Raw genomic sequence first — 23,167 nt, 5'->3', positions numbered from 1 at the left:
GCAGCCTGACACCAGCACCCCTTCATAGTGCCGTCCCTGTGCCGGTTCTCAGAGGCTGCTGGCCAGACAAGGCCTCCGGTCCCAAGGCCAGCCCCTCCTTGACCTTGTGTCCTCCGGCCGGCTCCCCAGAAGAGGTCCCCGCTCCCGCCTGCTTTTGTTCTGCCTGGCTTGGACGCCCTCGGCGGGCTTGGCCAAGGGCCGGGCCTGGCGGCGGTGGGAGCGGGGGCGGAGCAGCGGACTCCCGTCTTCCATCTGGTTCGCCGGCAGGGCACTCCGCCAGCCACTCCCAGGACGCAGGCGGATCGCGGCGGTGCCACACAAGCAGCGCGGTGGGGGCGGGGGCGGGTGGGTGGGGGGCCGGGGTCAGAACAGTCCGCTCCCTCCGCGCCCGGGACTCTTCCCGCCACCGCAGCCGAGCGCACCTGGCCTCTCCCCGGCCCCGGGAGACACCCCCACGCTCTGCCTCGCCGGGCGATCCCGAGACTAGCCGCGCAGCAGCTCCCCAGGTGCCCCGGGCTCTTTCCCCGGCTGCCGACGGCCAGAGGCGCTGCTCGGAGAAAGGTAGGCCCCGGGGGGCAGCCCGGCGATCGGTTCCCGCTCGGCTTCCAGCGCACCGTCGAGGGGATTCCGGAGGAAAGGAAAGGAGGCTCCTCGCCTGAGTCCCTGCCCGGCGGCAGTGCCCACGGTGAGCGCCCGGTCCCCACGGGAGGCCAGCAAGGCATTCCAGTCCTGCGGAGGAGAGGGGAGGGGAGGGGAGGGCCGGATCCTGCCCGGGGCTGGTTCGCCTTCCCGGAGGCACTGGGCAGCAGACGGTTAGGAGCAGGTCCCGGTGAAGGATGTGGGCCTGCGCTGGGGTATGTTGTAAGGCAGGTGTAGTCAACCTGTGGTCCTCCAGATGTCCATGGACTACAATTCCCATGAGCCCTGCACGCTGGCAGGGGCTCATGGGAATTGTAGTCCATGGACATCTGGAGGACCACAGGTTGACTAACCCTGTCGTAAGGCAGCTCTGGAGACCCCCGGCCCCTTCTCCCAAGGTGGGCTCGATGGCTGTTGCTGCGACGAATTTCTTTCTTTCTTTCTTTCTTTCTTTCTTTCTTTCTTTCTTTCTTTCTTTCTTTCTTTCTTTCTTTCTTTCTTTCTTTCTTTCTTTCTTTCTTTCTTTCTTTCTTTCTTTCAGAGGAGGTTGAGAGAGACCGGAGAGTAGCCGTCGATGTCTGGGGGCTCCTGCCAGGGCTCCGAAGGCGGCTGCCGCGGAAGGGAAGCCTCGAAGACCTTCCCCGAAGACTGTGGGGTCTCTTTCCAGCGCCTCAGCCTCGCCCGTTTCCCCGCGGCCTTTCCGGGGTGAGCAACGGGGTCTGTGTGTGGGGGGGGGGCTGACGCTCCAGCTTGCCAACTCCACCCCCCCCCGCTCCCCCCTCCCCCCGCCCTCGCGGGCTGTGCGGTGGAAGCCAAAGGCAGGGCCCGGGCATTGCTCGCCTTCTCGGGGAGGGAGAGGCCCGCCTCTGGCTGCAGCGACAAGCCCCCGACCTGGACCGGGCCTGGACCCCTTTAGACAGCGGTCCTGTTCCCGCCTGGCTGGACTCTCCTCCCGGCTGGCCTGCCCCGCCCGTCTGGCCCCCTTGCCCCGGCAGGCCGCTGCGTGTGGGAGAGGAGGCGGGCGTCCCTGCAGCACCTTGGACAGCGCTCGCCGCCCTTTGGGAGCCTGCGGGGAAGGCGGGCGGCGGCCGGGCGAGCGGCAACTGTGGCCGGGGGATTGGCAGGAGCGGGGGGCTGCGGAGGAGGAAGAGCCGTCGGTGAAGTTTGTGTCTCCCCCCAGCCCCACCCCCGGGTTTAGGGGCGCTGCCCGCGTGGCCCAGCACCATGCTCCTGGAGCGAGCGCGAGGGGAGAAAGCCGCCGCCGCCGCCGCCGCCTCGGACGTGTGCGCCTTCGCCCGGACGCCAGGTAGGGCCGACGCGCGGTCCCTTCGTCCGTTGGGCCGCGACGCTGTGGAGCGGGCCATCTGGTGAGAGGAGTCTGCGGGAGGGGCGAGCTTGGGAAGAGGCAACCGTCGGAAGAGGGAGGGCAAGGTCCCCGTGCCAGCAGGCCGCCTGCCCGGGGGCCCCTCTTGGCTAGGCCGACCGCGGGGAAGGAAGGCCCTGCCGGGGAAGGAGCGTGGCGCGGGGGCTGGGGCTCGGATCCGCGGGTTGACCCCCCCCCCCCGGGCGCCCACGCTTTGGGCTCAGCCGAGGAGGCTGGGTTGAGGCGCGGCAGAAGCTCGGGGCTGCCTGCCTTGGCCGTCGCTCCAGGGCTTGAAGGGAGGAGCTGAGAGCGCCGGCGGGGAGTCTCGGGGCGAGGGGATCGGGGCCCCGCTTCTAGGCATTGAGAGAAAAGGCAGGCCGTCGGAGGGCTGCCGAGGGATCTCTCCGCCTCGGGGAGGAATGTCGCGGGCGCGCTGGGGGTAGGGGTGGGATTTTTGGTGCTCCAAAGACCCCTCGCTTCCCCGCCCACGGCAGAGATTCCTTCAGGCCCCGGAGCCCGGCTTATGGCGAGTTTATGGCTGCTGCCGCTGCCTTTACGACAGGCCTTTGCGTGAAGAAATCATTTCAAAACGAAACAAATTAACAAGTCACGCGTTGGATCTTTTTAAAAAAAATACGAAACCATTAATTCCCGACCAAAATAATTAAAGGACATTTCTAGACCACCTCTATGGCACCGGGTATGTGGGGGTGGTTTTCCGAATTGGTGCATAGAATGAAATCATTAGACCAAGGGTAGTCAAACTGCGGCCCTCCAGATGTCCATGGACTACAATTCCCATGAGCCCCTGCCAGCGAACGCTGACAGGGGCTCATGGGGATTGTAGTCCATGGACATCCGGAGGGCCGCAGTTTGACTACCCCTGCATTAGACACTTAAACGAATTAAAACCGAAACAGGGGGAAGGAGCGGATCAGCGGTGGGCCCGATCTTGTGAGCCGGTCAGTGAGTGAGGCAGGGGTCTCTCCCAGGCCTGTTCGCCTTCTCAGTGTGGGGAGGGGGCAGCGGGAGGGAAGGGCGCTCTGTTCGTGCCACTGCGGCCGCGGGGGCGGCAGGAGGCGGCATGGGCGTTTTTGTTCTTCAATGAACGCTCATTACAAGGTTACCAAAACTGATACTAATCGCCGATGCAATTTACAAAAAAAAGAGAATCTTCGGGAGCCGCCCGTGTAAATGGAAACCCGGCCCATTGGTCAGGGAGGGAGGGAGGGAGGCGATTGCATGGAGCCCTTTCCTTCGTTTGCAAAGAACTCTTTTGTCTTCCCGGCCGGAGCGGCTGGGGGGGAGGGGGGGCAGCGCCCGTCCTCTGTGCATCTCTCTGTCAACTTCGCCAGCCTTACTTCTGGGTAAGCGGCCCACGGAGGCTCGCTTCTGGGTAGGGCCGGGGCTCTAGTTCCGTTCTGCCCTGGATGAGGGACCTTGGCTGTCCTGTTTGCGCTCTGTTATTTATTTATTTATTTATTTATTTATTTATTTATTTATTTATTTATTTATTTATTATTTTTATACCACCCATTCTTTACAGCTCTGAACAGTATAAACTTCTTTCATAAGTTTTTTTTTCTTCCGGGGGGTGGAGAGAGTGCGTTGAAGGCGGCCTTTGCATGCTTGCACCCGCTTTGCACCCGATTTGCACACGCACATGCATGCACACCCCCGGCCCGGTGGATTTGGGGGCCCTTTTAATCGTTCCCACCCCATACGCTGTCGGGCGTTTCCAGGCCGTTTTCCCTCCGACTCCGCCGCTTGGATTTCCAACCCCCCCCCCACCCCCCAGTGTGGTCGCTGCGCTTAGTCCGCTCACTATAAACTCTGGGATATTCCTGGTCAGTATTTGGGGGGCGGGAGAGAGAAAACGGGGGAGTCTCTCCGGAGCCAGACCGGGAAGCCTCGCGGAGACTAGTCCATGGACGGCTCCGCGCCCCACCCCAAGAGGGACTTCCTTTCTCCGCTGTCTCAGGGCCCCCGCCGGAAAGGGGGAGAGCCAAAACCTCCCCTCCCCTCCCCTCCCGAGGCTTCCTGGAAGGCGCCCCCCCCTCGCCCCAGCCTCTGCCTTGGCATCAGAGAGCGAGGCTTTTCCCTCCTTTCCCGCCGCCAGCCCCGGAGGGCTGAGAAGGGCTCAGGGGCCTTTGGGGTTCCCAGGGCTGACTCAGGCCTCCCCTGCAATGGACCCCCCCAAACCAAGTTGACCCCCCTCCCTCCCTCCCTCCCTCCCCCCCCCCCGGCTTGCTGGACAGGAGCCGCCGCTTGGCCAGGCAGGCAGCAAACCCCGGGCCGGGCTCGGCATCCTGGCGCGCGGCACGGGCAGAGACAGCCGGCCTCCAGGGACTCGGGACCTTCGCGCATCGCCCCCCCCCCCCACACGCAGGGCCCAGGGGGGAGCGGCGCAGGCCAGCCAAGAGCCCATGGATCGGGAAGCCAGCGGCACCTGCCTTCATTTCAAGCGCCGGCAAAGTGCAGGAGGCTCCCGGAAGCCCTGAGCGCCTCGTCCTTGCCGGGGGTGGGGGTGGGGGTGGGGGACACGATCCTCGCACGCCCGGTCAGCAACGGACGTCGGGCCAGGGAGCGGGCCAGGGCACCTTTCCTTCGGCGGGGGCCGCCGGTTCCAGCCGGACGGCGTTCCTTTGGACAGAGTCGGGACGAAGCCAGAGCGCGTATCAACACGGCCCTCGCAAGCAGAAAGCGAGCGCCTCTGGCTCCAAGCGGTGCTTTCCCAAGCGCCCTCCGTCTCCCCGCGGCCTGAAGCTGCGGCGCCTGCTGTGGCTCCCTGCGGGGCCCGGAGACGGCATCCAGGCGGCCGGGAAGGGTTCCGTCGCCCGATGGCGCCTTTGGCAGGCGAGGGCGGTGCGTTCGTTGTAGGAGGGAGCGGGCAGGGCCGGTTTGGCGGCCGACTCCAGAGGGGCTGCATCCCCCTTTGGGCCGGTGCCGCCTCCGCCTTCCCCTCCCGCGGGCCTCGAAGCGCTCTCGAAGTCCCGCGCCCGCTGCAGCCCCTTCTTTGGCGGAACTGCGGCCCGGTGGAGTCATTGCGGGAGCCGCCCCCCCCCCCCCCCGCCCTCAATGCCCGACTGGCTCACCCTCGGCGCCCGGAGTAAGGGAAGGCTTGAGCCCTTCTCGGCCCTTCTCAGCAAGAAGGCCCCGGGGCCTCCTGTGGGTCTCAGTCGCCCCCACCCCCGCAAAGCTGGGATCAGATGCCTGGAAGCGGCAGAGGGCCGAAGCACACCCCCCCCCCATTCAACAGGAAAGACATATAGAAATACCCCCAAACACCAACCCCGGCTCGATCCAGGCCCATCTCCCGAAAGACCGGCTCCTGCGGGATTTAGGAGTGGTCGGGAACCAGGCATTACGCTCCCCCCCCCCCCAGAAGATAAAGCCAAGTTGAGGTCATCCTATTGGGCCCGGGGGTGGGGGGTGGGGGGTGGGTGGGCGAGAGCTTTCTCATCCCCCCCCCCGCTGTCCGCAATGAAGGCTCCTCAAGTTCTGGGGCCAACGTCCGAGCGACTCTTCCAGCAGGCCCGCCACCCTCCCGCTTCCCCTGCACGGTCCGACCCGTCAAAAGAGAGTCGCAGTTCAGACACTGGGGCCAGTTGGGACGGGGTGGGGCTGCCTTTTCCTTGGCGAGGACACCCGTCCCTCCCCAGGCTGGGCCGCTGTGCTCGGCTGTCGTGCCAAAGACGCCCCTGGGTAGGGCCGGGCATAGCTAGCCCCGCAAGTGCCAACGGGCCCGGAGAACGGCGTCGCGTGCTGTCCTTCCTTGCGCGGCTCCTCGCTCGGCTTCCCCTCTGGCTCAAGGCGCTTCCTCCCAAGGAATCCCACAGCCTCCCGCCCCACTCCCAGGGGGCTGGAAACGCGGGGGCGGGGCGGGCGGAGGGAAGGAGGGGGGAGGGAGGAGGCTTCCCCGTCTAAGGAACAGCCCCCCCCCCCCCCCCAGAATCGGCTCTGGGGCCTCCCGGGCTGCTCCGACTCCGCCGGGCCTTCCTTCGCTCTTCCCGCCTCCAAAGTCCCGCGCATCACCGGATCTCTCCCGGGAAGGAGGGAAAGTCGCCTCGCCCAAAAGAGGGCTTGTTCGAGTGAAGCAGGGAGACTTTTCGCCCTTGGAAACACCTGCCCTCCCCCCACCCCACCCCCGTAGAGTTTTTGGGATTTTGAAACAACTCAACTCTTATTGTTCCGTTATTGTTCTTAGCTGCAAAAGACGCCTCGGGAGCGGAGGAGGAGGACGTAACGAGCAGTGTAGCTGCGCGGGTGATCCGCGGGCCAGGGGTCGTTTTGCACGTTGGCGACAGGGCCGGGAAGGGCGTCCCCGGGGACCCTGACCCTAACCCCGACGGCTCCGGCGACGCCGCTCCGGTTGCCAGCCACAGAAGCAAGGCACAAGTGGCGACACGGGGGGCTGCTAAAGGAGCAGGCGGGCCGGCCAAGGACCGCGAGACCCTCTTCTCCTTCTTCGGCGGCCCTCTGCGCTCAGCGGCTCCCTTGAAGCCGACCCCTCCTGGTGGTCCGAGGCCGAGCCGCGGCGAGGCCGTCGGTTGCAGAGGGATTCCAGAGAAGGACCGTCGGGCAAATGCATTTGGGGATACGAGAGAATCTCAGGAGGAAATCACCGCGCGGCTCAGAGATTTGGCTGCAGCTTTTGCCTGCGCGGATCAGGACTGTGGAGGGGGCCCCGCAACCGGCGCTCCGGCCAAGAGGCTCCTGGCAGGACGGGGCGGACGACGACGAGGAGGAGGAGGGTTTCCTATCCCTTGGCTCCGAAGGGAGGGCGGCTGCTGCGCCCCAAAAGCCCCCAAAGCGCGAAGGAGACAGCGGGGCAGATCCTCCATTGCAGGGGTAGTCAAACTGCAGCCCTCCAGATGTCCATGGACTACAATTCCCATGAGCCCCTGCCAGCGACCGCTGGCAGGGGCTCCTGGGAATTGTAGTCCATGGACATCTGGAGGGCCGCAGTTTGACTCCCCCTGCTCCAACGTGTCTCCTGCGAGCCGTGATGCCGGCGTTCCCCGGGGGTGAGGGAGGTGGGCGCCTCACAAGTGTGGAGTCGCAGCGCAGCGTTTCCGCCCAAAGGCCCCAGTTAAGTCGGAACGCTCCCCCGAAACTAATTGAGCTGAGGCTGTCCGACTCGGGTGGCCTGAGGAGAAGACCGGAGCCACCGGGGAGACCGTTGCGGGTGAGAGCCGGGGGTCGCAGGAGGAGAGGGGGCCCGGCCCGGCCTGAGAGCCAGGGGGCGTCCGGGGAGGACGCTGGTTCCTTGGGTCGGTGGCGGTCCATCGGAAACCGCTACATGGGAGGCACGAGAGCGGGTCGGGGGGCCGTGGCGACAATGGAGCGGACCCTCCCGCAGCGCCGGCAGAGAGCTCAATATCCGCCACCCGCTCCCGGCGTGGCAGCTTCTTCTGATCCCGGCGCGGAAAGGACAAGCCAAGGGACCACAGCAGCTGCGCCCTCCATCCAGGCCGGTCCCTCTCCGCTTCCCGAAGAGCAGGCGGGCAGGCGAACCAGTCCGTCACTGAGCCGAGGGTGGCGGAGCCGTTGCCAGCCATTCAGTCCTGACCGACTCTTGGTGATCCCAGGGCGCAGCTGTCGCCACGATCCGGGATCCTGCACCGCCTCCCTCACCCGTGCAATGCTCTGGCCGGCGTCCACCCCGATGGCATCGAACCACCGCAGGCTTCGTCAGCCTGGTTTCCTTTTTCCACTAACCAATTGCTTTCTCCACTGAGTTGGATCGCATGATATGGCCAAAGTAAGTGAGCCGGAGTTTCGGGATTTTGCCTGCCGGTGATAGATCAGACTTTATGCGCTCTCGTATTTCCTTGATTGGGACTTTTGCCGTTCCTGGAACCCTCAGAAGCCTTCTCCAACGCCAGAGTTCAACTGAATCAATTCTTCTCTTGTCCGATTTTTTTCATCATCTTACTTTCACAGCCATGTGGCTACTGGAAATATGACAGATCGGACTAATCTATATTTGGTAGTCAGGATTATGTCCTTGCTTTTCAATGTTTGCTTCAAGCTCATAGTTGCTGAGCGATTCAGAGCAATTCGACATTTTTCCCATCCTTCACTTGCCACTCACATCAATTTGTGATCCAAGAAAAATGAATTCTTCATCATCAATTGTAATTGTGACGTGTCTTTTTTGCAATGATCTTTGTCTTTTTAGTGTTAAGAAAAGGCCAAATTTCTTGCGTACTTCATTCTAGGCCTTCCTGAGCTTCTGACAGGAGGGTGGTGTCACCGGCATACTGGAGAATTTTTATATTCCTTCCCCCAAGTGTTTGATTCTTTGAGTTCAATCTCTCTTAATGATCTCAGCATACAAGTTAAACAGGAAGGGAGAAAGAATACGACCTTGGCACGCTCCTTTCTCTGGTTTGAACCAGTCAGTGTCCCCAAACTGTGTATGTACAGTGGCTTCTTGGTTGGCGTACAGTGACTGCATCGGTTTGATCAAATGCACTGGCACCCCCAAATTTTGCATGGCTTTCCACAATTTGTTGTGATCCACACAGAAGCTTTCTTATAGTCAATACAGCAGATGTACACATTCCTGTGACTTTTCCGAAATCAGTGCAGTTCTGCTATGTGTTTATGAGTGCCACGCCCCCATCAAAAACCAGCTTCAACATCTGATAATTCTCGTTCAGTGGTTGTTGCTATGCGTTGTATGATTTTGAGCAGAATCTTACCAGCATGAGAAATGAGGGCTAATGTACAGTAAATTAGAACAGTTTTTTTAGTCACCCTTTTGGTAGAGGGAACACACTCCTCTGGCCAGGTATTCGTTTCCAGGTTTCCACACTCCTCTGGCCAGGTATTTCTTTTTCATGTTGAAGAGTGCAAATGTCCATTCTGCAAGCATTCAGTTCTTCTGTGTATTCCCACCACCTGTTCTTGATGCTCTTTTGATCAATCAGTTCCTTCCCTTGTTTATCTTTGATAATATTTTTGTGAATGGCATATGGCATTCAGAGCCTCTTTACTTGTGCAAAAGCATTTCTAGTATGTCCCTTTTTGTAGTCTTCTTCTAACTGCTTGCATTTCTGATTCCAGTAAGCTTCACTTTCTATTCTTGCTGACCTCTGAAAATTCACATTTAATTTTCTTGCTTCCTCCCTTTTGCCTGCAGCATTTGCTGCTTTTCTACATTCAGTTATTCTTATAGTTTCATCTGGGACCCGTTTTGATCTTTTATTTTTTTTGCATTATGTGTTTAACTGCTGTTTTAACAAAGGTTGACTGAATTTCCTGCTACAGTGCACCAGGCATCTTCTCTGTAGTGTCCAATAGTTGAAATTGATTTTTACCTCCACTGCATATGTGACTGGAATTTTATGTACATCGAACTTCCTTGACCCTGATGTTCTCTTGATGTTGCAGAGCTTTATTTTGGTTTTGGCCAGTAACAGATCATGATCTGAACTGCAATCAAACTGCAAACTGGATATGGTCGAACTGCAAGGATGGAACAGGACCATCAAGCCGAGGAGGGTCTTCTTAATTCGGAGCCAGTAGAGGCGCTGAACCCCTCTCCCCCAATGGACCAGGAATTCTTGGGAGAATTCCTGGAAGGCAGGAAGGAGAGGGGCAGACGTGACCTGGGGGCACAAGGAACCAGACCACTCCTTCCCTGCCAAGGGAAACTGGCAGACCACTGGCCCGTGCGGGGAAGGGAGAGTCTGAGCTCGGGCCCAAGTCCGGGCCAGGTCAGGCTACCAGTGGCCACGGCAGGGAACAAGCTGCGCTGCCTCCAAAGGGCTTCCAAGAAAGGTCCCAAACAAACACGCCTTTGCCCCGCTTGAGCAAGCCACCCCTCACCATCCACCCACCTTCCTTCGGCCAGACTCTCGGGGAAGCAGGGCTGGAGCGGGAGCCTTCCGTGACCCGTGTAAATCGGTATGCAGTTTTACCCCACCCCCACCCCCACCCAGCTGGCCTGCAGGCGGTTCACATGCTCGGTGTCAGCACACTGGCCCGGGAGCTCAGCCGAATTCCACCCTGGGGAAGCGCCGGGCTCCGGGGAAGAGCGGGAGTCTGCCTCGTCTTCCCCGTGTTTCTCCAGAAAGCTCCGAAGTGAAGCGGGGACCGAATATCCACGGAAGGAACCGTCGGCCCAGCGTCGCTACCGCCGCCTTCGAAAATGCCGAAGGCCGGGGGGCTCGAGTCCTCTGGACCAGGGGTAGTCAACCTGTGGTCCTCCAGATGTGCATGAACTACAATTCCCATGAGCCCCTGCCAGCAAACGCTGGCAGGGGCTCATGGGAATTGTAGTCCATGCACATCTGGAGGACCACAGGTTGACTACCCCTGCTCTGGACGGCCACAGGCGCGTTTCTTCGGAGGCCGGCCCCAATCCTCGGCCAGCTGTGCCCGGAGGGCAAGAAAGCCAAGGCCGTTGCAAAGGCGACGGGAACGAGGCTCCGCGGTCCCCCCTGCGGCACTAGGTGGGCGCCTCGCGTGGCCCCGTCCTCCGCCCAGCCGCTCCCCACGGCTTTGTTCACCCGAGCGAGGGACTGGCCGCCGTTTCGTTAGCAGCTCCACCGGCTTAAGCGAAGTGGGAACGGCACGCGCTTCGTGGAGAGGCCGCCCTTCGAAGCGGCCCCCTCGGGGCAGACAGGCAGTGCAGCCGCCCCCGGGAGCAGCCTCTCCCCAGGTGCGCGGGACGCCGGCTTGTTTGTGCGAGGAGAGCAGCGACCTCAAGCCACGATCCTTGACGGTTCCCAACTAGTCAAGCAGAAAAGTCACCCTCTTCGCCCCTCTTCTCGCCCCCCCCCTCCGCCTCACACAGCGGGCACCGCCTCCAAAGCTTTGTGGGCAGCAGCCGCGACCTCCCGGGGAGGCCTCTTTGGCGGGAGCCCAGCAGGCCCGGCTCAGAGAAGCAGAAGAAGAAAGAAGAAGAAGAGCTGGTTCTTATATGCCGCTTTTCTCTACCCGAAGGAGCCTCAGAGCAGCTTACAGTCGCCTCCCCTTTCCTCTCCCCACAACAGACACCCTTTGGGTTAGATGAGGCGGAGAGAGCCCTGATATCACTGCTCAGTCAGAACAGCTTTATTAGGGCTGTGAGTAGCCCAAGGTCACCCAGCTGGCTGCATGTGGGGGAGCGCAGAATCGAAACCGGCTCACCAGATTAGGAGTCCGCACTCCTAACCACGACACCAAACTGTACAACTCCGGCAGGCTCGGGATGCGGAGAAGCCAGATCGCCCCCCCCCCCCCGTCTGCCCTCAAGGGGCAGCTAGAGCAGGGGTAATCAAACTGCGCCCCTCCAGATGTCCATGGACTACAATTCCCAGGAGCCCCTGCCAGCATTCGCTGGCAGGGGCTCCTGGGAATTGTAGTCCATGGACATCTGGAGGGGCGCAGTTTGACTAACCCTGAGCTAGAGCAGTCCTCGACGGGTGCTTTCTGGCCTGGCTTTCCCCAGCAGCAGCAGCCGCCCACGGCCTGGCTCCACTTCTCGGGCCTTCCCGCTTCAAACCGAGGATCGGATCAGAAGCTGAAATCGGGGTGCGGGTCAAAGAGCAGAGCGCACTTCCCGGGCGGGGGCTCTCTGCCGCCTCTGCCACCCGCGCCCTGCCCGAAGCCCTCCCGGAGGTTCGCCGCACCCACGTGTACGGGGGGGGGAGGGGCGTTTCTTATTTCCCTTCTCCCAGATCCACGAGGGCCCCCGGGCGCGGCATCTGCCGCTGGAAGAGCCGGGGAATCTGGCGCTGGTCGGTCCTGCCCTCCTCCAGCAGCCGGGCTCTCCCGCAGTTTCAGGGCGGTGACCTGTCCTTGCTTGCCCCGGGGGCGAGGGGTCAGGCCCGGCTGCTGGCGAGCTCTTGTTCCGGCTCCAGAGGCGACGCGCCGAGGAGAGCCGGTCCACCCTCGTCGGAGCTGTCTGGTCGAGACTCCTGGAAGGCCACTAGGGCGAGGGTGGGAAGGAGGCTGCGGCAGCCCCTGCGGCAGCGCCGCCTTGCTCTGCGGGAGGCAGCCAAAGCAGTGGAGTCTCCCCAATCCCCCGTCAGCCTGGAGATGTTTATCGGGGGAGGGCAGAAGCCCACCCACCCCTCTTTCCCAGGGTGCCCCTCGGGGTCCTATGTCCTCCCACCCAGCGGTTGGCTGTGAGGAGATGGGGACGCATGGCAGGCCCTGGAATCCTCAAGGCGCTGGGGGGCCCTGCCGCGTGTGCCCCACTGCCTGGTCCCCGTCCTCCCTGGGCCGCCCTGCCGCTTTGGTCCGGGTGGGTGGGTGGGTGGCAGCTGCGGGAGCAACCCCTTTCTGGGCCCAGAAGCCCTGCCTCTCCCCTTCCCTGCCGGGATGGGTCCTCCTGGGCAGGGGTAGTCAACCTGTGGTCCTCCAGATGTCCATGGACTACAATTCCCATAAGCCCCTGCCAGCGTTCATGTGAATTGTAGTCCATAGACATCTGGAGGGCCGCAGTTTGACTACCCCTGGAATTTGCCTTCTTTACGGCAGCATCGCACTGCCTGCTCATGTTTAGCTTCCAGTCCTCAAGTACCCCCAAGATCCCCTTCACACACCCCCAAAAAGTATGTCTCCAATCCAGTCTGCAGGCCCAGATGTAGAACACTGTACTGAGTCGCATCTCATTTGCCCGCTTTCCCAGCATATTATCTCTGTCTTCTGCCTTTCCCAGCATATTATCTCTGTCTTCTGGGGAGTTCCAATTTGGCGTGATCTGCGCATTGAGTGAGGGGTCCCTCCACCCCCTCATCCAGATCCCTGATGGAGCTGTTGCAGGGTCTTTGGAGGGAGCTCGAGGGGGGCTGTTGTGTGTGTGTGTGGGGGGGGGCTGGTCAGGCCTGGCAGCAGTGCATCCTCGCCCCTTTGGGAAGGCCTTGTGGCAAGAGCCAGCTCGCTCAGCGGTTCCGTCCCTCCCTGCCTCCCTGTTCCTGCAGAGATCCCACTGTGTGCCGGCTGCAGCCAGCCCATCGCGGACCGCTTCCTGCTGAAGGTGCTGGAGCGACACTGGCACAGCAAGTGCCTCAAGTGCAGCGACTGCCAGGTGCCGCTGGCCGAGAAGTGCTTCAGCCGCGGGGGAGAGCGTCTTCTGCAAGGAGGACTTCTTCAAGTGAGTGGCGGCCCGGCCAGGCAGGCGGCAAGGCGAGGGCTTCTCGACGGGCCACCCCAGCAGAGGGCAGGGAGAGGGAGAGGGAGAGGGAGAGGGAGAGGCAGAGGCAGAGGCAGAGGCAGAGGCAGAGGCAGAGGGAGAGGGAGAGGGAGAGGGAGAGGGAGAGGGAGAGGGAGAGGGAGAGGGAGAGGGAGAGGGAGAGGGAGAGGGAGAGGGAGAGGGAGAGGGCGGCTCCCCGGGTGGGTCTCGGGCACAGCAAGCCCCTTCAGGGCTGGAGGCCAGCCCGGTGTGTTTGTGGGGGTGTGGTGGGTGTCGGCCCTGTACTTTGCTCCAGGGAGAGCCCCGAGCGGCGACAGCCACACTGCGGACTGAGCCCTCCGGGGCACTTGGTAGTGGAACCGGGATCTCCAGTGGGCACTTCTCCTCCCAGTGTGTGTGTTTGGGGGGGGGAGGGGCAGTGCCCAGACGTTCAAAGTGCAGCCGAAGGCAGCCGGAGCCCGTCGGGGAGCCAGAGCTCTGCTCCTTTCCCTCCCTCCCCCCTTTTTGTCGGCGCTGTGCAGCATGGCAGCCGTGCATTCGTGTGACGGCTCTCTCCGGCCCTCTGTGATCCGCAGGCGCTTTGGGACCAAGTGTGCGGCTTGCCAGCAGGGCATCCCTCCCACCCAGGTGGTGCGGAGAGCCCAGGACTTTGTCTACCACCTGCCCTGCTTCTCCTGCGTGGTGTGCAGGCGGCAGCTGGCCACAGGAGACGAGTTCTACCTGATGGAAGACAGCCGGCTGGTCTGCAAGGCTGACTACGAGACTGCCAAGCAAAGAGGTAGGCCCAGCGGGCAGCACAGGGCAGGGCAGGGGGAGAAAAGGCAGTGTTCCCATCGACAGGGGCCCTCTGGCTTGGGGCTGCAGGAGGCCTGGGGGGTGGGCATGGTTGGGTGCCCTCTTGACCCCATCTGACACTTCTCAAGCTGTCGTTTACTTAATCAACAACTGTGTTGTTCCTAAACATCAACATGGCATAAAGTTCATGCAGAGAAGCTTGTGTATTAAAGTGTCTTCTTTCTTTTATTCTGATAAACCTTGTGAAAGAGTTTCTGGACTGTTTCGAATTCTTCTTCAGACAAGGCCTAAAACATATAAATGACAATTCCAAACAAATAGAAAAAAATACAAAAAGATGGGACATCAAAAATGGGAAAACACTATCATCCAATTACCCAATGTTGTGAGTTTTTCTCCAAAAGGAATCTTTACCAACTGTATGTTGATGTTCAGAGACAACACAGGTTGCTGTTTTGGTTTCTTTTTGCACTGTGTTCTCCAGATTCTTTTCCTTTTACTGAATCAGACCATCTTTATCGTTCATCTTGTTCAGTATCCTTTAAACATTTATTAGTCACCTTTCTCCTTCGTGGAGTGCAAGGCAGTTTGCAATAGAAATACCAAAGACACAATTAAAATGCTGTAAATAGAATGGCAATATGAAAACCCACACAAACTCACAATTAAAAACTGCCAAATAAAGAAAAACTGAATAAGTCCACTGCCTCCTGAAGTTGGACACTATTTATTTTATTTATTTATTTATTTTATATCCTGCTACTCCCCAAGGGCTTGCAGCGGTTTACAACTAGGGGCTCCCCGGGGAGGGTTTTCTAGAATTGTGGGGCTACCACTGAAAAGGCCCTCTGATGACCCTCTTTGATTGCTGGCGTAGTTCCCAATCTATTGGGCATTACCTGGCCAAGAAAGAGATTTAGATTGGGTAGATTCTCACCTGTTGGTTGCTGTGCAGGTAGAACTGCAGGGTTTGAAGCACTCCATCATTGTTCTATTGCTGTTGAAATAAATGCGATAGTTCTTGAAAAATAAATTTGTTGGAGATAATGAATTTCAGTGTAAATTTTATTTGAACAATTTCAATACTGAAAACCACTCTGAACTTTGGAAGAGTGAGATATAATTGTTCTAAAACAAAAATATACATTTGTGTATTTTAAGTACTGTGCAAGCATCACACAAGGAAACATTTACTTATTTAAAGCTTTCTTATCCTGCTTGACTTATTTTATTTTTATTTTCTTGAATTTCTATACCGCCCCTCCCATAAACCTCATTAATCCAGAACCAACTGAAGACCTACAATAACTTCCCTGCAAGCATTTCTCAAGTGATTCCTATTTTAGCTTAATATTCATATCAAGTGTTAAATCTTTCTTTTGGGGGGCTTTCTTTTATAGATAATGGATAATAATCTCAAATGAGTAGCCGTGTTGGTCTGAAGTTGCATGATAAAATCAGAGTCCAGTGGCACCTTTAAAACCAACAAAGATTTATTCAAGGCGTGAGCTTTCAAGTGCAAGCACCCTTCGTGCTACTGGACTCTGATTTTATTGGGATAATAATCTCATTATACACAAGAAAAGTGCTGTTGGCATTGTTGTTACAGAAATCTGGTGGTGGTGGAAAGCTGATGCTTGGTTTCAGTTCAAGGCAAGAGACATTCAAGTGTGGTTTGCCAGTGGCTAGCTCTGTGTAATGTAACAATTTTGGACTTTCTTGATTGTTTCCCCTCCAGCAACTAACCAGGGCAGACCCTGCTTAGTTTCTGAGATCTGAGGAGATCAGGTTAGCCTGGGCTATTCTGACATATTGTTCTGTGCTGATTTTAAAGCTCAAGCTATATTATTATAGACACCTATTAGAAAAGCTGACCTTGACATCTTTTACACAAACTAGATCAAGACTGGTGATTGTGTTATTTTTGTCTGCAGCAATAGAAAAGCTGTCTGAGAACACCTGAAAGGTTAACAAAATTCAGGGCAGGGGCGGAGCTTTTGTGGGTCTCTGCTCACAAAATCTCTTCTCCTGCTGCAAACTTTGTCAGTCCTTAAGGTGCTCCTGGATGCCTATTCCTTTCTACTGCTATGTGAGTGAGGTACATCTCTGTGCAAAGACGTGCTTAGATCATACTATGTTCTTCCGATATGGGAATGAGCCTTGCCGTTTCTGGATTAATTCGGAATTAATTCCACACTACGATGGCTACAGCTCTGCAGACGCATCTTGATGGTCTGCTGCATTCCGCATGAGATGGAGAACATCATGAGACAAAAAATAAATGCCAGGAGAAACATTACTGCCAAACAGTGCATTTTAAAAGAAATTATTGCTGAGTGGATTTTAGCTATAATCTAAATATTATCCAAAGATTTTGTAATATTATTTTTTGTTTTTTTCCTTGGTTGAAAAGCTATGAATGGCTGCTTGTCTGAGGACCTTCATAGCTACTCTTAACTCAACACAACACAACTCAACACAACTCAACTCAACTCAAACTTCTATTCCTTGTCTTTTGGGAATGTTTGCAGAGGCTGAATCCACAGCAAAGAGACCCCGCACGACAATCACAGCCAAACAATTGGAAACCTTGAAAAATGCTTACAACAACTCACCCAAACCAGCTCGGCATGTGAGAGAACAGCTGTCTTCTGAGACAGGCCTGGATATGAGGGTTGTGCAGGTAAATTATAGATGGAGAGAGAAGACAAAGAAATTGCCTGCAAAAGGTCTTGTCCACCATTCAGTCAAGGCATACACCAAGAGACTGTGAAGGATAAGACTCTGTTGGGCATTTCCTCACTGAAATGTCATGAACTCGAGATATTTCAGAGGATGGCCATATTAATCTACAGCAGAATAGCTAAATTCGAGTCCAATAGCACCTGATTCCCTCGATGTGTTGCCACAGGGGATGGCTTTAAATGAGGGAGTTGGAAGTGTTCACTCTCAAAAGCGTCTATCCCCAAAATCTTATTGGCCTCATAAGTGCTGAAATATGGGCATCCTTTGGTACTCATGTAGAAGCACCTTTGCAAATTTCTGGGCTTATTTGGTAAGAATTGTTTCCAGAAACAAGGTGGGAAAGCTTTACAAAATCAGTTCTGTCTCCCACAGGTGACTAATGGATATATGTTTGTGGGGCTGTGCATATGAGGATTATTACCATTTTTGTGGGCTAGTAATATTCTTGGATTTTATTCAAAGAGGTAATATTTATCTGTCAATTGTTTTTATCCTCACCAATTCTCAGGAGACCAAGTTGCATACTGTTAGCCACTAGGGATGTGCATGTGGTGAAAAAATGGTACCTTTCATATTCAGGGTTTCCTAATTCAGTACAACTCAAATCAACCAAATCACTAATTCAGTATTTCAATTTAAGTTTGGCTTACTTGGGAACTTCAAGCCAACTTTGTTCAAATGCCAGACAGCTGATCTCCAGCGATCAGCTATTTGGTAGCTCTCCGCTACCCCAGCCTTCCCAGGCAGCAAAGAACCAGCTCTTCACTGCCTGGAAAGTGGACAGGGGTGGGGAAACATTTAAAGAGCCACCAAACAGCTGATCCTTTTTGCTGCCTGGGAAGGCTGGGGGGAAGGAGGCATTTAAAGAGTGCTCCTTCCTTCCTAGGTTGCTGAAAGCAAGCTCTGGGCAGCCTGGGAAGGGTCTGGGGGCAGGTATTTAGAGGGCACACAAACAGTTAGTCATTGGGATCAGATGTTTGGCATGCTCTCCTCCACACCATTCCCCTTCAAAGTTCAAACTGCCTAAATTGCAGCCAAAGCATGATTCGGATACAGCTGATTTGGATGCTTTAAAACAGGGGTAGTCAACCTGTGGTCCTCCAGATGTTCATGGACTACAATTCCCATGAGCCCCTGCCAGCAAATGCTGGCAGGGGGTCATGAGAATTGTAGTCCATGAACATCTGGAGGACCACAGGTTGACTACCTCTGCTTTAAACTACAGGGATTGGTGATTCAGCTTTGATATGTGTGAGAAGTACTGAAATCAGCATTGATTTGGGTACTTTCAGGCTCACTGGAGCTGAATCACCCATTCCTATTAGCCACTCTTCCATCAGTCCTGTGAAGGAGGTGTGGCTGAGTTGATGAGCCGTGTGGCCAGGAGGGGATTAGGACCTGTTGAGCCCTGGTCCCAGATTCCAAGTGCATCCTCACAGGCCAGGAGTCCCGTCCAGTGATAGCTCAAATGTTGCCAATTTTTATTCTAAGCTGTCTTGAATTCCACAAAGGAGTAGGGTGGTTACTCATTGTTTGAAAGCAAGCAAGCAAGCTTAAATTTAGCACATAATCTAAGCAAATGTTCTCTTCTGTGTGAAGCTTTATGGACTTCAATGTGCATTTCTCAGAGACACAGAGAGCACTCTTTCTGAAATTGCCTGACTTCAACAGATACAACAAGCACACCGATATGCAATCAAATTGTAACACACTAAAACTCATCTTTGTATTATTCCCCCCCACCCAGGTTTGGTTCCAGAACAGAAGGGCCAAAGAAAAACGCCTAAAGAAAGATGCTGGGAGACAAAGATGGGGGCAGTATTTCAGAAACATGAAGCGATCAAGAAGGAACTCCAAATCAGACAAGGAAAGCATCCAGGAAGAAGGCCCAGACAGTGATGCTGAGGTCTCCTTCACAGGTATATGAACCCATCTGGTGAACCAGATAAATCAGGGCATATTATTAGAAGAGTTTCCATCTGACAACTGGCAAATCTGCTAATAGTTAGAGCGGAGACTGCAATCCAGAGGTTCATTTCTGCATCAGAACACAAATATGCAACTGATGTAATCCTGTCCCCTTCCCCCAGCATCGGTCCAATTAATGCCCCATGGAATTCCTTCTTGAAGATACTGCAGTGGACGCAGCTGATCTAAGAGTAACCAAATGCATCTGCACCCTAGGCCTCTGTGAAGTCCCTTTAGATGGGGCACTGCAGCCTTTGTTGACACATTGGCATCTGTATCTTGAGTCTTGTATGGTGTGTAGGTAGCACACCTGATAAGCCATGTAGTGCAATGACAATGCCACATGGGCAGACATTCAGTGTGCTACTTTTCTCTGGATCTGCACTAGTCCAAAGAAAATATTATTAGAGATGATCTAAAACAGACAGTTACTGTTAAAGCTTAAGACTATAGTAAATTTTGTGACATTTTAATTTTGACAATAAAGATGGGATTTGAGAGGAAATTTAGTTTTGTTGTATTTCAAATGCCAAGTTTGGGAACAGTTGTTTATTGTAATTTTCTGGTTATATTCAAAATGCTGGAGGTGAGATTTAGATCTACAGACTGTTAAGTTTAGGTAATCTAAAGATCCCCTGTCCAGTTTTCAATTTGGAGTCATTCAGTAAAGCAACAAACTCATCTGCTCTGTATTTGTTTTTGTTTTCTGGGACTATCATGACCTATTGATATTTTGATCCAGAAATTGCAACAACTTTAAATAATTTAAAAATGAAAAACATGGACATTCCTAATGAAAAAATGCAATGAGTCCACCTTTGTAACTTATAGATCACAGGTTATCTCAGAGAAGTCTAAAAAGCCCTTTCTGAAAATGTTGTAGGAAACTTATCTTGCAAGAAAGAAACTCTTTGTACACAAGTCAATGTGTCTTCTGAACAGATGTTTAGATATACTTTCCATATTGAAATTACAGATAAAGTGAGTTGCAGGAATGTAACTCCAGTATTCTGTATTTATTCCAGGCCACCAAGTAAAAATAGATAGAGAGATGGATGGACTGCAAGCCGCTTTAAATATGCCCTTTCACTTCAGTACCATGGATAGCTACCACGAGGTCTACTATAGATACAAATGAGTAGCTGTGTTAGTCTGAAGTAGCACAATAAAATCCAGTAGCACCTTGAAGACCAACAAAGATTTATTCAGGGCGTGAGCTTTCGAGTGCAAGCTCTCTTCGTCTTTGTCTGATTCAAAATTAATACCTAAATTCTCAAAATTATACATATATGTATAATTTCTTTCAATATTAAAAGGCATTCATTTTTATTATTTATGTTTAGGACAACCACTGAGGGAAATTACCCTTTGAAAATGGGATATATCTAGAAACCATTTTGGTTGGATTCTACATGACCATAAAGCAACAAAGAATGGAGAGACTTTTTATCTTATTCTGTATAATTTTTGAAAATATTATTAGTAGCCTGGGGATAGGGCTTCTCTCTGATTGTAGACACTACAAAACATCCAATTTGTCTGTATTTGGTTGCACAGAAGAAAGCACCAGTGCCTAGTTGCATTATGCAAGTCAGGTGGCATCAAGTCACACAGAGGCTGGAGCCTAGAGACCCCCCAGAATTGTAACTGAACACCAGATGACAGAGATCTGTCACCTAGAGCAGGGGTAGTCAACCTATGGTCCTCCAGATGTCCATGGACTACAATTCCCAGGAGCCCCTGCCAGCAAATGCTGGCAGGGGCTCGTGGGAATTGTAGTCCATGGACATCTGGAGGACCACAGGTTGACTACCCCTGACCTAGAGAACATGGCTGGTCTGAAGGGTGGAATCTATGATATTACATCCAGCTGAACCTCTACCCTCCACCCCAAACCTTGCCCTTTTCAGACTCCTTCATAAAATCTCCAAGAATTTCCCAACTTGGAACTGGCAAATCTAGCCAGGCCTGGACCCAATGAGTTCTCCCTCAAAGGCCAAAATAGACCTGAAATAGGCCCCGCCCTTGGCTTTTGCTGACTGAACCAAGCTGGGAATACCATGGTTGCTTAGCTACAGCCACTGAGGGAATCCATTTAAAAAAAAAAACCCTATAAGGTGCTCCTTTCATCGTTTTTGGATTTTTAAAAACTGCCCAGTGTAATGTTTTTAGATTTCAATTTTTCTACAAATCTAGACTCTTCAGGTTTGTGGGAACATCTGTCACAGCTCCAATCACTGGATTTAAGTATCCAAAGATATCCAGTCTTCACTATTAGCTTATTGCTATAGTCCTTTAAAGTGTGTGTGGGGAAGTTTTCCAAAGAGTTTGTACAAAGGAGAGATAATTAAAAAAAAACAATAACAGAGAGGAAGGAATGAGAACAAAGCAAAGGAATGGGTGTGTGAAGACAGAGGAAAGCTGAAGGAATGAGGGAGAGGTGTTGACAAACGTAGCTAGCTTTCAATTAGGGATGACTTCACGGGAGTTAAATGAAGCATGGAGAAGGTAGATTTTAGAAGGATTTTATGGTATTATTTGTATTCTGGGAGCAAGACTATATTTCCCAAAATAGTTCAAATCCTTTAGGCTGGGAACTAATGTGAAAGGAGTGCTTTTTGTATCTCTCAATAAAAGCATCACCTTTCCCCGTTTCAGACGAACCGACTATATCTGAGATGAGCCACTCCAATGGGATTTACAGCAACCTGAGTGAAACCTCCCCTGCTTTGGGGAGACAAGCTGGGACCAATGGCAGCTTCTCTTTGGAACACAGTGGCCTTCCAGCTCAGGAATCGTACCATGACCTCCGGTCCAGCAGTCCCTACGGCCTTCCTCAGTCACCAACTGCTTTGCCCGGTCACCAGTCTCTGATGTCCACCTTGGTCTTCCCCGACAACGGCTTGGGTGTCCTAGGTCAAGGTGGGCAGGTTGTGCCTCCACCCATGAGGGCACTAGGTGGGAACGGACCCAGTTCAGACCTCTCTACAGGAAGCAGCGGAGGCTACCCAGACTTCCCTGCAAGTCCTGCCTCTTGGTTAGACGAGGTCGATCATGCTCAGTTTTGATACAGGATTGAAGAGCTCATAGACAGGAGGTATTTTCAGCTCTTGGAAGAAAATGTGGAAGGACCTTGTTACTCTAAGGTGGGGAATACCCAGCAAAGACAGACCCTTGGAGAAAGCAACGTACAACAAGGATGAGGCAAGGAGCAGGCCATGGAAGAACAACCTGGACGATGGAAAGTCAAGTTTACCTTGATCAGTGGATCTCCCAGCATTGCATCTGCTTGACAGAATTACTGAAGACCTAGTAGATTTGGGATTTGCAGGTTGGATGATGATGTGGGGGGTGGATGGAGGGGTAGGCATGGTGGTTTTCATTTTGATTCTGTTGCTCAGGCATTCTTTGTACAAGGGAGTAGCCTGTTCCTCACTCACCAGTTCTTAGGGACGAGAGTTTCAACTGCGGAGAAATGAGATTACTAAATTTCAAGCAGTAATATACAAAGAAAGAAGCCTGGTGGAATCTTTTTGCTTGTTCTTTAAATAATGTGGTATGGATTTATTTTTGAAAAATCACATTTGCACTTCTAGGGTTTTTTTTTTTTGAAAAGCCAATTTGATAGTCACCATTTATTTTTCTTTGTATATTAGTCCATAGGCTGCTAGCGATCAGATTTCTTTCATATCGTATTAATGAACCAGATGATATTAATTGTACCAACTCTTGGAGGTCACTGAAGAGGAAATTGGAATGCTCTTTTAGAAGGATTCTGTGGATGGAGTGTGCAGTGAGGCAGATGCTTTAGGTCAGGGGTAGTCAACCTGTGGTCCTCCAGATGCTCATGGACTACAATTCCCATGAGCCCCTGCCAGCTGGCAGGGGCTCATGGGAATTGTAGTCCATGAGCATCTGGAGGACCACAGGTTGACTACCCCTGCATTAGGAGACCAGAGCAGTCGCAAAGAGAGGTGGGAGATGGGGAGTCCACTGGCCACTCTCTGTGGGCCTGCAATGGTGGAAGGTGCTGCTGTGCCCCCCTCCCACTCATTTGCAGGGCAGTAGTTCCCCCTCGTGAGCTTCTTCTGACCCTGCAAGCCCTCTCCAGGACTTTTGCAAGGGAGAAGCAAGGGAGAAGCTTGTTTATTTGATCTGGGGGATGTGGGCCTTTTTTGCTACTAGGGCAGGCTCCCCATGACACAAAGCGTGCCCCTTGCCACCTGGCTGCCAAAGACTCTCGGGCACCTCGATTATACCCAGCTCCTTTACTCGGACTCTTTAAGTCCTTGGCTCAGTGAACAACCAACGGCACTTTTCATACCCACTATTTTCACATTCTGTGCATTTGTGTGTTTTTCATAGCAGACTCTAGTGAAAGCTGATTTGAAGAAAGGAAAAACCATATGTATATCATAACCTGTAAAACTGCGTGTTGACTGTAGGTTCTGTGTATGTTTGGTGTCTCTTTCTCTCTAATCAAATAGAGTTAAGATTTTCAATAAATTTGCCAGCTAAAGTTC

The 23,167-nt window shown here is 54.1% G+C and overlaps 1 protein-coding gene across 1 annotated transcript; it reads left to right on the top strand.

Annotated features, from left to right (window-relative positions):
- Positions 1-364: 364 nt before the first annotated feature.
- On the top strand, positions 365-23,167 carry LHX3 (LIM homeobox 3). Its single transcript, XM_077306248.1, is given in 9 exon segments — positions 365-561; positions 1,181-1,344; positions 1,820-1,945; positions 12,925-13,061; positions 13,063-13,097; positions 13,712-13,914; positions 16,463-16,614; positions 18,424-18,595; positions 21,303-23,167. Coding segments are annotated over 7 exon segments (1,191 nt in total). The 5' UTR covers positions 365-561; positions 1,181-1,344; positions 1,820-1,863; the 3' UTR covers positions 21,713-23,167.

Source organism: Paroedura picta, chromosome 12 (genome assembly GCF_049243985.1).
Source record: "Paroedura picta isolate Pp20150507F chromosome 12, Ppicta_v3.0, whole genome shotgun sequence".
Classification (NCBI taxonomy): domain Eukaryota; kingdom Metazoa; phylum Chordata; class Lepidosauria; order Squamata; family Gekkonidae; genus Paroedura; species Paroedura picta.
The sequence above is the reverse complement of the archived record's forward strand: the minus strand, read 5'-3'. Positions and strand labels throughout refer to the sequence as shown.